Raw genomic sequence first — 15327 nt, forward strand, 5'->3', positions numbered from 1 at the left:
TGATCCTGGCTAATGGCAGTGTTAGCGAAACAGAAAAAAGGGAATCAAGCGCAAAGTAGGTTCAGTGGCGGGGTGGTGGAGCAGGAGGAAAAGAGGAAGGAGAATGAGGTATTTTTGGATGTTTTCACAGTGGTCTCAGGTGTTTTCTAGGTTTTGTGTCTACTGTTAACATGCTGCCTGGGGTTATGAAATACTACTACAATCTAACTTCGCAGACAGATATGCAGCCTGAATTTCTCCTGGCATTGCTGTGTAATTCATCTAAGCACGAGGGGATTTTTGTCAGTGGGATGGCTGCACTGGCAGCAGTCAGTAGAGCAGACCAAGTTATAGAGAGGGACTAATCAAACCTCAGAGGAGGGCGATGGAGAGGGAATAACCTCTGAGGAGGCAACAGTAGAATGGGTTGAGTACAAAGGGCTGTTTAATGCAAAACAAAATCAGGATGAAAAGACAAGGGAAACTTTTTGGGCTCTCATCTTTCCTTTGATTTACCACAACTATTCCAGTAGTACCGAAACAAGTCCTACCAAGCTAGACGGACATAAACACATATTTGTAAAGTGGCAAAGTATGGGTTTCTTAGTTGATGTGTTGGGTATTAAAAGTTTTTTCATTACTTTAGTTGATGCTCACTTGTTGAAGTGAGGGGAGAACGACCATCCTGTGATGCATCGAACTCGATTTATTGATCGATCAGTCAGCTTAAATAATAGTGTTAACGAACTTCATGCATATTCCAAAATACAGGTTTATGATAGGCTAACAGAGAAAACTCTAACCACACCTTTTGTTTTACTACACCGTTGATTGTTTACACAAAACAAAACCAGTGTTCTCACTGTGATATGAACGGTTCTCAAAACTTCCACATCTGTTCTCAGGGTGCCATCTTTTCCCAGAGAGAGTGTTACACTTGTTATGGGAAGACTGCCTGAGAACTTTATTGTTTATACAATGATGCCTGAAAGAGTCTAATTGTTTATAGAAGTCAGGCTGGGAACTGCTTTGGAACTGCTTTGCAACTACCTTTTACTTTTCTCTCAATTGTATGCCTTCATGGCCTTTTCTTTAAGCCATGCTTGAACTAAACTCCCGACATTTCCCCCGCTTTTTTTTCTTTAAGAGAAAGGAGTTTAGTTTGCCAGGTTTTCTCTATCGTCCTACTAACCATCTTTTGAATACAGCTACAGAAACAAGGTAATAAAAGTAAAAGCAATAAGAGTACCCTTAATATCCCTATAGCATATATTACAAGGTTTCTTAGCCATAGTCTCAATCTGAAACTTTTAAGCTACTCATCAATACTTAATCTTTCTTCTTCCTTAAGTTTGTTGAATCCTAGCCGTAGCTCTTTTAACTTAGCATGAATAGATACAGAATGATCAGATAAGTTCATGCAACACATCCCTTCAAACTCCTCACACCCATGGCCTTGTGCTAATAGTAAGAAATTCTATGGCAGCTCTATTTTGCAGAACAGCGTGATTAACACTCTGTACATCTGAAGTTAACATATCTAATATCTGTGAAGTTTTATTCAGTTCACCCTTAGCCCAACACCCTATTTGTTTTGCTAGAGTCAATGCTTTGCTGGCAGCACCCCATGGTAGGAAAGCTGAAACCATCACTTGCTTAAATTTACTCCAGAACCACGGATCTCCTATTTGACTACAGTCTAAATTATGTAAGCTACGTTTTTGCCTGCTTATCTTATGGCTTAATTGCATTAGCACAGATATATTAGGGTGGAATAAAGATAACTTGCCTAAATAACAAGGTCCACCCTGAGACTGGGCAGGTATACCATTCCAGGCTCTATCTCCGCAAATTAGAAATATACCCGTAGGTAATTTCTTAGGTGTTATGATGCTAGAGCCTTTACAATGATTGTAGAGTTGTTTATACACTATGTTTGGCTTTAGAGCTGAATCCAGAGTAGCCCATGTTTGTTTATGTTGATTCATCTTTTGAGGATTAGAATAATCAAAGCTAAACTACCACCGTCGGAAGTGCTGGTCATGCTAGCATTTGCACTTCCGAAAAGCTCCAACTCCTCAGGTGGAGAATGCAAAGGAATATTAAGTGATTGAATTAACAGGCATTGGCGGTAGCCGTCACTTTGACTGGCAGTATACCCTTTAGGCAATTTGATATTTACCATACTGCGCATACATAAGGCACGGTTATTAATAAAACTGCAGAATTCTTGAGGAGACCATACTGGAAGTCCTACCAAACATGTTCGAAAGGGGTTAGTAACTTCTCCAATGCTGAGACAAAGCGATGTCTGATTAATCTGCCTAGCAAGTGTTATCCATACATTATCTCTAGGTTGACTAAAATGTGTTACCTTTAATTCCTCAGCTACCACTACACCAAGTAATATAATAAAAGTAAACCTCACTTTTCTGTTTTTACTTTGACCTTCTTTTTCTTATAACTGTTTTTAACCTTACTGTTCCTGAGACCTGAAGACCACACCTTTGTAACCTTCTAATGCAGTTATCTAATGCCTGATTGGGATCTCCTTTTATAGGCTCTACAACGGAATGTTGTGTTAAAGGCACCAGTTTTTTACACCTTACAGAGGTTATATATGATGCACTTTGAGCTTTAATCCTTTTCAAAATACACTGTACCTCCCACCGATAATAAGCCAAGATTTTCTGCTCATGCGATTCATAAAGATCTAAAGCTGAGGCAGTGTTTAGTCCTGTTTCATTCCGTAGTGCCCACTCCCAATTATGTTCCCAGTTATGTTCATAATTACAGGTATTACACCATAAATGAAAAAGTGACAACTGATCCACCCAAAAGGTCTTGTCACGACTCCCACAACACAGTGCAACCCAAGCAGCACAATTGGGGCTGTGACATTCAAGACAGTTCTCTTTTGCCGGTCCTTTTATATGGAAAGATGATAATGATTCAATAATGTCAATCAGTTCTCTGGTCCTCCGGCAACGGCGTTTTATCCCAAAGGGTTAAACGCACCCCCAGCTGAGCCACAATGTCCGGCCTTATCAGGCATTGCAAGGTAGATGGTAATTGGACTAAGAAAAGAAAGCTGTTAGCTGTTTTCATTCATGCGAACCTGGAGAGGAGGTGAACGGCAAGTCTGAAAACAATCTTTTTTGTCCTTGAGATTTTCACATCCACCCCTTCCCCGGGCCTCTCAGAAAAGTTCAAAATCAGTTTTACAGTCTGTAATCCTTTAGTCATTTGGCTGAAATGGCATCAGCTGGGCGATTCTCAGTCCTTTGTTGACTTGGAGTGGTGAGAAAATAGTATACACTTAAAGCACTTAAAATATTTAACTTAGCAGACTTATTTGTAAATTAACAGAACTTAACTGGCTTCAAAATTCTATGGGCTAGCTGTGTTACACTCTTTGCAACATAAGAATAGGCAGTTCTAATAATTAAATAGTATTTTCAGCTAGCAAGGTTTCTCTGAAGTTCACAACAACACTTTGCACACAAGCCATAAAATAAACGCCTATCGTAAAAGCATAAATCTATCTAACATCACTTAAACTTAATAGCACTTATACTTAAAATACTTAAACTTAAAATATTTAAACTTAATAGATCTTAACATTACTTAAACTTATCTTTACTTAAACTTAATAGATTTTTAAATCAACAGAACTTACATGTAAAATCTCTTAATTCTAATAAAACTTAACTATAACAAAACTTAACTGACTTTAAATAACAGACTTATTTGTAAATAATGTAAGATCAAACTTAACAGAAAATAAACTTAACAAACTTAACCTTAATAGAACGGCACTTAATAAATAACTTAAACTACTTAATAACAGATAACTTACTATAAACATAAAATATAGCATTCACTATCACTCACCCACAGGCCTGACTCCAAAACACTAAATCAAAACAACCTTTCTCACGTTTCTGCTGCAGCGTTTATACCAAAAAGCACACTCATACAATCTCACTCATACAATCAATCCAACACATCCCAACATTTTTAAACTTTTCAAAATATAATTTTAGAGTCTGATGTTCCACTGACTGAACCATCTGGGCTTCTGATGTTAAAGTCTACGTTAATGCAGGTGATTTCAAGACAGCATAACCAATGCCGAGCCAAATCGGCCGAAATTTGACCCATGCATACAGTACGCTGATTCCTGTTTCATAGTCTCTGCCAGGAAGAACAAAAGTGCCTTTAACTTTCCTTGTTTACCATCACTTGTTTCTTAATTTCAACAGGGATCTTTTCCTTTTGCTGACAAAAGTTACATCCATTAGGCTGTTAGGTCCTAGACCGAGGCATCCATTAGGCTGTTAGGTCTTAAACTGAAGCTTTTGCCGGCTGTGGGGGGAGGGAGAAACGCTCCCGCTGCAAAAAGCGCTCCAGTCCCGCGGCGCGTGTGTCGGAGCGGGCGAAACCCCCCCGCTGCGCTGGGCTCTTTGTTTAGTCACCGGCGGGCTGACTCCGCTGCAGCCACCGCTGCACCCGTGGCGGCTCCCCCCGCAGCGGCTTCGCTCTCTCCCGGGGCGGCGCGCCTCGGCTCCCGCGGCGGCGGCTCGGCTCTCCCCGCCGCTGCCTCCGCTCCCGCGTCGCTCGCCGCGGCTGCTCGCCATGGCGGAGCGCCCGTGCCGAGTTCGGAGTAGCACAGCCCCGCAAGCTCCACGAGCCGCGGCCACTGTCTTGCACTCAGAGAGATAGTAAAACAGTCCACCATATATCACTCGCCATGGCTTACCTAGCTTCTTGGCAGTTTTACCACTCTCTAAAGCAGCCTCTGACAATAAATCACCGAATTCACGCAATTCCGTTAACTCGTAAACTGTGTGGGGATTCACGAAGACTCCCCATTCCAGACCATAAGCCAAAAGACCTTGCAATTCCTTCCGTAAGTCTATTCCCTTAATTTGCCTTTTTTGCAAAAACGTAATAAAAAGTTCATATGTGGCTTGCCTTTCCATACCTCTTTTAAGTGCGCACTTTTACCTAGCAGCGATTTCCAGGCATCGGCCACACGTATCAGCTGGTCCCATCTATATGGTCGCCAGGGCACGGCGCGTATCGGCGGCTTTTTTTTCCTCCGCTTTGGTTTCGTGCTTATTTGCCGCTCCCACTGCTTCGGAGCCTGAACCAGTCCTCACTTCTCGTGGTGTTCGCAATCCCCGTGGTGGTCGCGATCGTCGTGTCCGCTATCACGTCCGGGTGGTCACCATTTGTCGAAGTGAGGGGAGAACGACCATCCTGTGATGCATCGAACTCGATTTATTGATCGATCAGTCAGCTTAAATAATAGTGTTAACGAACTTCATGCATATTCCAAAATACAGGTTTATGATAGGCTAACAGAGAAAACTCTAACCACACCTTTTGTTTTACTACACCGTTGATTGTTTACACAAAACAAAACCAGTGTTCTCACTGTGATATGAACGGTTCTCAAAACTTCCACATCTGTTCTCAGGGTGCCATCTTTTCCCAGAGAGAGTGTTACACTTGTTATGGGAAGACTGCCTGAGAACTTTATTGTTTATACAATGATGCCTGAAAGAGTCTAATTGTTTATAGAAGTCAGGCTGGGAACTGCTTTGCAACTACCTTTTACTTTTCTCTCAATTGTATGCCTTCATGGCCTTTTCTTTAAGCCATGCTTGAACTAAACTCCCGACACTCACTGATTTACATCAGCTAAGGAATCTGATTTTTACTCACTCCAGGTCTTGTCCTGCAGTTTGAGAGGCATTGAGAATTTTGCCAGAACTCCAAAGGCTTGAAGGTCTGAAGCCCTAATAAATTGGAGTTTCACAAATGAAGTATGAAGGCTCATTTTAGAAAGTGTATATGAAGAGAGTGCCTTGTTTGTGGCATAAACTGCCAAAATGCATTTTAGGACTAATGGGTAGTTTTTCTGTGGTAGTGATTTCTGTGATTAAAAAATAAGTCTTTTGTGAAACCATAGTGGTCACACTTAATCCATTTAATGCAAAAGTTGTGCTAAACCAAAGAGATGATAAACACTGGCCTATTACAAAAATACAGATTTCAGACATGGTTTTCTTCATTCAGTTCTGTTCATTCAGTTAGTAAGGCTGGTAATTATTGAGGATTAGTACAGTGCTGCACAGGATTGTTGTATTTTCCTACATACGCATGAGGAGGAGAAAAACACTAATTAGGGAAGTCCAGGGCAGATGAAAAGAATAAAATAAATTAATCGAATGCTTGTGTCAGCACTTATGTATTGTGGTATACAGTATGAGCAGGCTCTAGGGTTGCATTGTTGTGGGAAACTAAGTTCTGCAAGGAAGCCCAAGTGCTCCAATGAACAGGAAAATATATAGTTCAGTATCTGACAGGTATAGAGCTATTCATAGATGGATTAGAAAGATGAATTTGAAAGCTAATTAAAAGCAGAGCTCAGAAAATTATGATGCAATTATGTTCTCTTATCACATTATTTGAAACTGAAAATACTAATTTATGACTACTGTAGGTAATGTTTCAATATTCCCTAATACTTTTTGTTTTTTCTGTTCAGGCACATAAGGAAGAAGAAAATCCTCGGAAGACAATGGAAGTGAATGGGTTTATGCCAGTGCCAGATTCCTATGACTATGATCTCATTGTCATCGGTGGAGGCTCAGGAGGTCTGGCAGCTGCCAAGGTATGAGGAGGAAAATACACATTTATACTTTCCTTGTAAGTAGATGGGTGACATCCCCAGTGTCTTGGATTTGGTATCTTTAACACTGTAGGGGCATAACATTTTTGTTTGATCGGTGAAATTTCTTTCACTATTTCACTTTTTCACCATTTGGGTTAGTGCCAATTATTCAATATTCTTTTCTTTATGTTCTGAAGATGGAAAACATGGTATACTCCTTAATATTCCCTAAAACTCCTTACTAGAATTAAACTTGGTCCCCATTTATGGGAGATGATGCTGCTGGAAAACAGCAAGTAAATATCTTAATAGTGTTTTAGTAGTTGAATTTAAACTCGACTCAACAATGAAAAGGTTCTATTCAAAATTACCATCAGTAGGTATCTACTTTTGTATAGAAGTAGTATCTTTTCAGACATAGTTGTGTATCTTGTTTTAATTCTTGGCAATGGGGGAGATTCTGTGATTTTTGAGCTTACATAGTTGCATAAATTGAGATTTTGCCTATACTTGAGCTATGGTCTCACCCTTCCTTTCCAGGGTCTGGTGTTTCCTTCCTGTAGCCAGATGAATTATGGAGTTTTGTTAGGAAATTGCTATTAGAAGCATATCTAGAATTAAATAAAATTTTAAAAAGCTGGTACAAAATACACCAGCTGTTAGAGCTGTCATAATCCCAAATATTCTAAACTTGAAGAAATTTAGTGTAAGTTAGCAACTCTCCTTTACATCAGTAGTCAGGCACATTGTGTTTCTTCTGTCTATGGTAGGATTAGCTATTTAGAAGTGAATTGAGCATTCCTGTGAATAAAATTACTTTGTTGTTCAAGACCTGGAGCTGGATTATTCCTCCATTTGGGAACATTTCTTTTGTTCTTGAGAAGTGGAGGAGGTCATGCACAGTGAAAGAAAATAAGGAGAAAATATTTCAGAATAGTGTTGAATTCACAGTGAACCCTGGTCCCTTAGAAATACTTCTGTTATAATGGAAATATGCATGGCTGAGTGATGGATTGTAGATCCATCTATTTTCATAGGTTACTGCTTTCCTATGATAGGGGCACAGTTGTCATGGTGTAGGATTGAGGACTGAAGGAAAGATCTATGAAAGTTCTAAGAACCACAAAGAGAAGCAAGTCCTGATTTTCAGAGGATGGAGATGTTCTGGGTCAGGAGAGATTAACAAGAGTAAAATAGAGTTTGCAGTATTGCAAAAGAGTTTGCAGTAATAAGAAGCCAGCAGTTGAAATTTCTATAAGAAGACTAACTGACACAGTGATGTTTATTGCATCATTTTTCAGTTGTAGAATAGAAAAAGTGTGCAGTAGGAAAATAAATTGCCTAATTCCTTCAACTCAGTATGTGAAGTATATTGATTCTCAGTGTTCTCAGCTGATTGTTTAGTAGAACAGAAGATGGTAGATCAATGAAGTCAACATCCCTATCAGTAGTAATGTATGTATTTCTAATCAGTTTAATAAAGTTGAAGTGAAACTGTTTTACACACATATACTTCAGACTTTTACTTAGATTGTTCAATTTTTAAAAAAATAATTCACTGACAGTGCTTTAAAATAACCAAACCAAAACAGGAAAAAAACCCAGCTACACAGCTCTCATACAAAGTTCCAGATACCTGCACTCAGGTTTGCAGCAGTTTACCCAGACTGATTAGATGTGTGTTTTCACTCTGAAACCTGCACCTTTGTGTGCACATCTCCCTCTCTACATTGTGCCCAGATCTTGTTCCTTTGGAGGCCATTCTTCACAGGGAATGCAAACACTGTCAGGCTGACTTGGTACAACTCAGCTACAGACTCAGAATGGTGCAAGGCCCCTCCTCTCAGCTCACACAGAATAGCTCCCTAAGCAGCCTTGCTGCATTCCCGCAGCACTGCACTGAGCCCTGAAAGGTTTGAGAGCCTACAGGGCTGGTTTGTGGCTGTGGGCAGATCACTCAGCCCACTCAGAAATGGTTATATCTGTGTATGATCTCCACCAAGGTGGCGATGCAATGCTGTGTTGTGTTATGTGAGCATGTAGCTAAAAGGAAGCTTGGGAATCCATGCATTCTGCTTAGCTAACCCTGGTTAAGGCTCTTTGGAGCAGTGCTTAAGAGTTGTCGTCATAAAGGAGCTTTAATGACGCGTCTCAGTCCCTAAGTGCCTTTCTGAGGAACTTTCTCAGAGGTGCTGCTAATGGATAGGAATTAGCTTCTTGGCCAGACTAGATCTTCATTGAAAGTGGAAATCCAGTACAGCAATATTTTCTGAAAGTGTCTACAGCCTGTGTTATTTGTAGCGTGATTTGCATTTTGCATGAAGTAAGATTCATTTAAAATTGAAATTCTGATTGTCAAATTTTGGATTAACAAGTATTACCGGTAACAGAATGCTGAAAGCTGTCCAGCTCCTCCTAAACCAAACCCAAGGCCTGCTCATGTAGTTGTTACTGCTCACATGTCTAAGAATTTATGATATGATGCCAGCATAGTTGTGACTACTGCAAGTAGCAAAATTATTTTGCTTCATCTTGTGGGATAGTTCTCAGTATCATTTACAGGCATTAATTGTAGATTTGCTAGTGAAACTTAGGGGGAATATAGGATCATAGAGTCATTAAGGCTGTCATGCTTGGCCATATGACTGGTTGTGTCATTTTATGATGTGTTTTCAAACAAATGCTGGAGAAACCATCTTTGAAGGGAAAACTGGATTAATTAGGAATCTGTTAAGTAGGTTAAAAGTAAATGGGTATGTTGGGAAATAGTCTGAACAAAGTGACAAGAAGGAGGAGTGAAGAGGAGGTTGGACTCACAGAATCTCCTGCGTATCAGCTGGTGCCGTGTTGTTTTGTAGTAGGATGAATGCCTTTTTTTGCCTTTCAGCTTCTTTTTCCTACTGAATGCACAGGTGAATTCAGAAGATTAATGACTGTCTGCTCCCTTGCAAATCATTCACTGTTACTTAATTAAAAGTCACAAAGCTTTTCAGCAATGCATGATGTTATTGTCTGTTTCAAGTTTAACTTCTCATATTTAGAAATGTGTCTTATTTAATTGGTTTTGCAGGAGGCTGCCAAATATGAAAAGAAAGTGATGGTGCTGGACTTTGTCGTGCCTACACCTCAGGGAAGCTCGTGGGGTAAATTTCTCTTCATTGCAATCCTGTTATAAAGGAGCTTTGCTCAGAGACTCTTATTTTCATGTTTGAAATCTACTACACTGATGTGAAAACCACATTCTCTTCCTTTCTTTCAGGTCTTGGAGGAACATGTGTAAACGTGGGCTGTATACCTAAAAAATTGATGCACCAGGCAGCTTTACTGGGACAAGCCTTGCAAGATTCACGCAAATTTGGGTGGCAGTTTACAGAAGAAGGTAAAGAAGGACACTTTTTCCAGTTTTGTCATTTGCACTGAAAATCCTGAGGTGCTTCATAATCAGGAACACGTTGCACTGCAGCATATGTTGGCTTTAACAATGTGAGGTAACTTTGGAGAGCTTACACATAAATTGAAGTGCTTTTCAAGTCTAAAGCCATGGGGCCTATTGCTTCCATGTTTTCTATGTTTGTTAATAGCTCCTGATCATGTTAGTGATTGATGAGACTGTTGTATGAAAAAAACCAGTAAGGTGCTCTTCCATTTCTGAATGTACCAAAACATCTAAGGGAATACACCAGAATGTTGACTGACATAAACTTCTTATAGTTACAAGCAAGGATTTCCTTTCCCTAAGTGTCTATCACTACTGTGTAAGAAGATGGATTTTACTTTTTATTATCTCTGTGCATGGTTATGGGATTATGATTTATTTAGGCTGCAGTCCTGTTTTTGGAAGCATGCAGAGGCACCTCTCAGACATGCATTGTCTTCATTTGTTGAGCAATGTCACCTCTTACAGCTGTAAATATATATTTGTCAATATAAAACTGTCAATAATTCAGTAAGTCTTAATTTTCAATGTTTTAAGTCAGACCTATTGCACTGTGACCTCTCATGTTATCCGTGCCAATGTAATTCTTTGAATTTCAGTAGCTTTACCCTGAAATAAAACAGAAGTAAGACAAACTCAGGAAGACTGGGTCATGAAAATAATCTCTTTGAGAATAGCAATTTTGCTGTGGAAAAAGAAAAACTCAGACTAAAAGGTGAACCTTCCTCTTTTGTTGCTGACAGTCAAACACAACTGGATGACCATGACAGAATCTGTTCAGAATTACATTGGTTCACTGAACTGGGGCTATCGGGTTGCCCTGAGAGACAAGAAGGTCACATATGAGAATGCATATGGAGAATTTGTCGGGCCACACACAATTAAGGTACATCATAGTCATTCTTTGCTGTGTCTTCCTGTAGTACTGTCTGAATAGAGATACTTCTCAAATAAAATAATTTTTCCTGTGGTGGGACTGTAAAACGCTCACTTTGCACCAATACTTTGTATGCAGGCAACGAATAAAAAGGGAGTTGAGAAGCTGTACACAGCTGAGACATTTATCATTGCCACTGGTGAACGACCACGCTACCTGGGTATACCTGGAGACAAAGAAAATTGCATTACCAGGTAAAAACAGGGAGGAATACAAAGTCATTCCTTGTGTGTAAATATTTCCCCATACTGAGAAGCACAGTCTACTTGAAAGAAAACTCTGTACTTAGATATTAGGGAAAGTGGGAATAGCATAGGTGCTGATGTTATGAAGTTGGTAGGAATCTGTCCTCATGCATTGGGGCAGTCTTGAAATTCAGCACCATTTTTTTCCCAGCTACTCAGTGAAGATAATTTAGTTTTGGGAAAAACTGATTTTGAGTGTCTGGTTAATTGCTAATGCCAAGCAAAAATGTTATATGAAGATTAAATGTGTTTTCATATCAGAGTATCTTTTAAGTTATTTGCTGTAGAAACAGAGGTTGGAATTACAGGCTGGCAAACCTATAGCAGTGAAATAAATAAGTGGCACAATTCCTCTGAAACCAAAACACCAAGTGGTGTGCTTCTCTTTTAATAAGTGGTAATGAAATTAAAGATGACAGATAATACAGCCTGTTAAGTGGTGCTTTAAAGTAGCTTCAAGATGGAGGACTGAGAAATCCCAGAGTTCGACTATCAGATTGAGGCTATCTGTGTAATCTTCATTGAGTTCCTTGGGGTGTAGGAGCTATGCCACAGCCTTTAATTGCATAATCACATTTTATTACATCACGCTGAGAAAGGGACACTTATTTTAGAGTGAAATATCCACAGAATTGTACTGTCAGACACTAAGTGTGTAAACATGGTGCCTCCATGAGTCCTGGCTCTGTGGAGAAGCCCTAGTTTTATAGCCTAGGTCCAAAGTGTGGTAGAACTGATGTAGCTTGATGAAGCAGTTGAAAGAAATGATAAACAGACAAAGGAGCATGTTTTCCATAATTTCATACTTCTATCTTTGCCTGTTACTGTTGTTGTGTATATATCTGGCACTGTGTATAATGCTTCAGCAAAATGATAAGTCTTCAAAGTGATGATGGTATTTTATCTTAAAGCTGAACCCCTTCCACTTTTAGTTCTCAGGAGTTAAATTTGCTGCAAAATATTTAAAGCAAGATTTAGAGGGGAAATAAACACCTACCTTTTTCAACAATTTGTCCTAAATTTCTGTTAAAAAAAACTCTCCACATTTTTGTGGTGATTCAGAATTTTCATACTCCTTTTTTTTGTATGTGTACTCCTAAATATAACTTTTTCATCTGTCATACACTGGTTTTGTATTCCAGATGAACTTCCAAAAAAATTAGGCAGGGTTTTTTGTGAACAGGGAAAGGAATAAAGTTCTATTCTTACAGAAAAAAAATTGTATAAATATAAAGCACACTACATTTTTCTGACTGCCTCTAATTTCCTTATTCCTTTTTTTTTTTTTTTTCCAGTGATGACCTTTTCTCTCTGCCTTACTGTCCAGGGAGAACCCTAGTGGTTGGAGCTTCCTATGTTGCCTTAGAGTGTGCAGGATTTCTTGCAGGCCTTGGATTAGATGTCACTGTAATGGTGAGATCCATTCTCTTAAGAGGATTTGACCAGGACTTGGCAAACAGAATTGGTGAATATATGAAAGAACATGGAGTCAACTTCATTAGGGAGTTTGTGCCAATCAAGGTAGGCTCAAAGTGACTACAATTGATTGGGATGTACCCATCATAGTGTTTTAAGATGTAAATTATTTCAGTTAATACAAAAGTTGAACTTTCATTACAGTATCTGCTGTGACATAGAATGGGTTAATTTTTGTTTTAAACCAACTCCATGAAACTTAATTAATTGAATTAATTAATCTTAATATGAAAATTTTATGAGATTATGAAATTCACTGTTTTTATCAGAATTAGTTAGATTAGTTTATGTTACACAGAAAATGTTACACCTGCTTATCCTGGTTCTTCTTGCAGGCCCATAATTAAGGAGATACATAATTTCCTCGAATATCAGGGCCCAGTGCATCAAAAACAATTCAATTTTTCATTGCCAATTTTCAAATTTTCTTTCAGCAAATTCTGTTTATATGCTGAGGATTAGTCGACAATCCAGAAAAGTAAATGGTCTTTAGAAGTATCATCTGTATAATTTACTTAGCAGAGTCCTTAAATACTTGCTCAATTTTTGTTGAGTTCAGTAAGAGTACTCATGCAGCTACTTACATATATTTATAGGCACGTGTGTAGGTAAATTCAGGTCGAATTTAAACCAAATTAGGAGTTCTGGAGCTTTTCTAATTTTCCAATGGAAAATTGACCTATCAAAGACTTCAGAGGGTGCTAATAGTATTTTTTTTATGTTTTATTCACCATAGTCCTTACTTATTTAGACATAGCAAATCATGTGTTAAGCAATTTCAATTTGGGGTTAAACCAGTGTGCTGCTGAGTTTAACACTTTGGGGTTTAAAATTCAGTGAAGACTGTTCATTTCCGTTCTTAGCAGTATCAATAGCAGCTTTAAAAATGCTCTTGCCAGTTGGTACTGCGAGTCTGAGCGTCTCTCACAGAATGAGAGTTGCTGTAAGAAGACAAAATGGATCTTTCCAGGAACTTAGTTTTTATGCAAGTTTTTGTTGCATAAATCCCATGCTGTATGAAAAGTAGGGATGATTATCTAGGTTTTGTTGCAGACATGGCCTTTTGTAAGCCCTATTGGGGAATGAGAAAGAAGGAAGCTGTGTTTAGAAGCAGATAATTTCAACTAAATGGCAAACAGGCTCCTCCAGACGCATCCTGTGATAAGCAGTTCATCGCCACCATCACAAAATGCACTTCTGTGTATTTTGCCCTGTCCTGTCATTATATGTCTTTGATTTCAATGGGAATAAAATATTTGGCCCTGTTTCTGATTGAGAATATCCTTCAGCTTAAGTTGCTTGGTAGGTTTTTAGCAGGTTTTCTCATCTCTTTCAGACATTGTGTTTGAAGTTATGCAAAGTTATGCAAGTTATGTTGTGCTTATTAAAACCCTTTGTTGGGACTTTTGAAGGTAGAAGTTGAATTATTATAAATAATGTTGCCTTTGAATAGGAGCAGTTTAGCACAGTGATCCTTTAAGGTTGGTAGGATGGCACAGTTGGCTTTTCTAAATATAAATAATGGACAGAAATAAAATCTTTATCAGAAACTTTGCTCTTTCTGCCTCTAAATATTGAACATGAAGTAGGAACAAGGGTGTTGTTGAAAAGTACCTTTTCATCTGTAGGATGAACACTAAAATTTCCCAGAATTATGTTAAATGTTGCACACTTACATGTCTGTTGTATGTACTGATGAGGCTTTTCTATGACAGTAGCTTCCCATGGGTGGAGGGAATGATGCCAGCACTTAGAGAAAATGTCTGATGGTGTTTCCTTCCTACTTGTGTCCTCTGTCCCCACAGGAATGAGGGCATATGTCCCCAGGTCATGTGATGGACTTGGACAAGAACTTAACCATGAGACCACTTTTAAAAACAGAAATGACATTTTGTTTTCTTGGTCATAAAAATAAATGTAGGGACATAAAAAACCACATTAAAATATGCAAGTAGAAATGTAAAGAATTTTTAGAATGCCTTATTTTAGATCATGGTTAAAACTCTCTCAGTGATATTTGGTGGAAAATCTTAAATTGGTATATTTTTATATGAAACTTTTTTTTTTTACCCTATCCAATCCCCAAATTGTTGTAGGTTGAGCGGGTTGAGGAAGGAACTCCTGGAATACTGAAAGTTACAGCCAAATCCACAACAGGGGATCAAATAATTGAAGTGGAATGCAATACTGTGAGTCCTGTCTGTATGCATGAAGCATGTGAAATAGTCTTGCATTAAATGTTGATATTTTGTGGGGTGTTTTTATCCACACATTAGATTTTTAAAAATTATTTTAGTCATTACAATATGCTAATTGCACACACTCAGCAGGTAATTAATCTGGAAATAAAAGTCCCCAAATCAATGGTTATTTTGTCTTGGCAAATCAGTTTGCATGCTTTTGAAACCTATTTCTTAGCTTAGGGGTGTAGATGAGCTTGGTCCTGTGGAATCAGTTGCAGGATTTTTTCCCTGTGAGATATTTGTAATAAATTATAAGTAATGATTTATAATAGCTTTCATAGTGATTAGGGCATGTTTTGTTGTTAGCACAAAACAATGGTCAGTAC

At 38.6% G+C, this 15327-nt stretch overlaps 1 protein-coding gene across 2 annotated transcripts in view; it reads left to right on the plus strand.

Moving 5' to 3' along the window:
- TXNRD1 (thioredoxin reductase 1) overlaps window positions 1-15327 on the plus strand; it is a 55335-nt gene that overhangs the window by 25818 nt on the left and 14190 nt on the right. For both annotated transcript variants that reach the window (XM_063154330.1, XM_063154331.1), the window contains exons 2-8: window positions 6539-6664; window positions 9735-9807; window positions 9924-10043; window positions 10844-10986; window positions 11116-11231; window positions 12578-12803; window positions 14855-14947. In XM_063154330.1, the coding sequence (XP_063010400.1) occupies window positions 6572-6664; window positions 9735-9807; window positions 9924-10043; window positions 10844-10986; window positions 11116-11231; window positions 12578-12803; window positions 14855-14947 (864 nt within the window). In that variant the 5' untranslated portion in view covers window positions 6539-6571. The remainder of the gene's footprint in view (window positions 1-6538; window positions 6665-9734; window positions 9808-9923; window positions 10044-10843; window positions 10987-11115; window positions 11232-12577; window positions 12804-14854; window positions 14948-15327) is intronic.

Source organism: Melospiza melodia, chromosome 4, assembly GCF_035770615.1.
Source record: "Melospiza melodia melodia isolate bMelMel2 chromosome 4, bMelMel2.pri, whole genome shotgun sequence".
NCBI lineage: Eukaryota > Metazoa > Chordata > Aves > Passeriformes > Passerellidae > Melospiza > Melospiza melodia.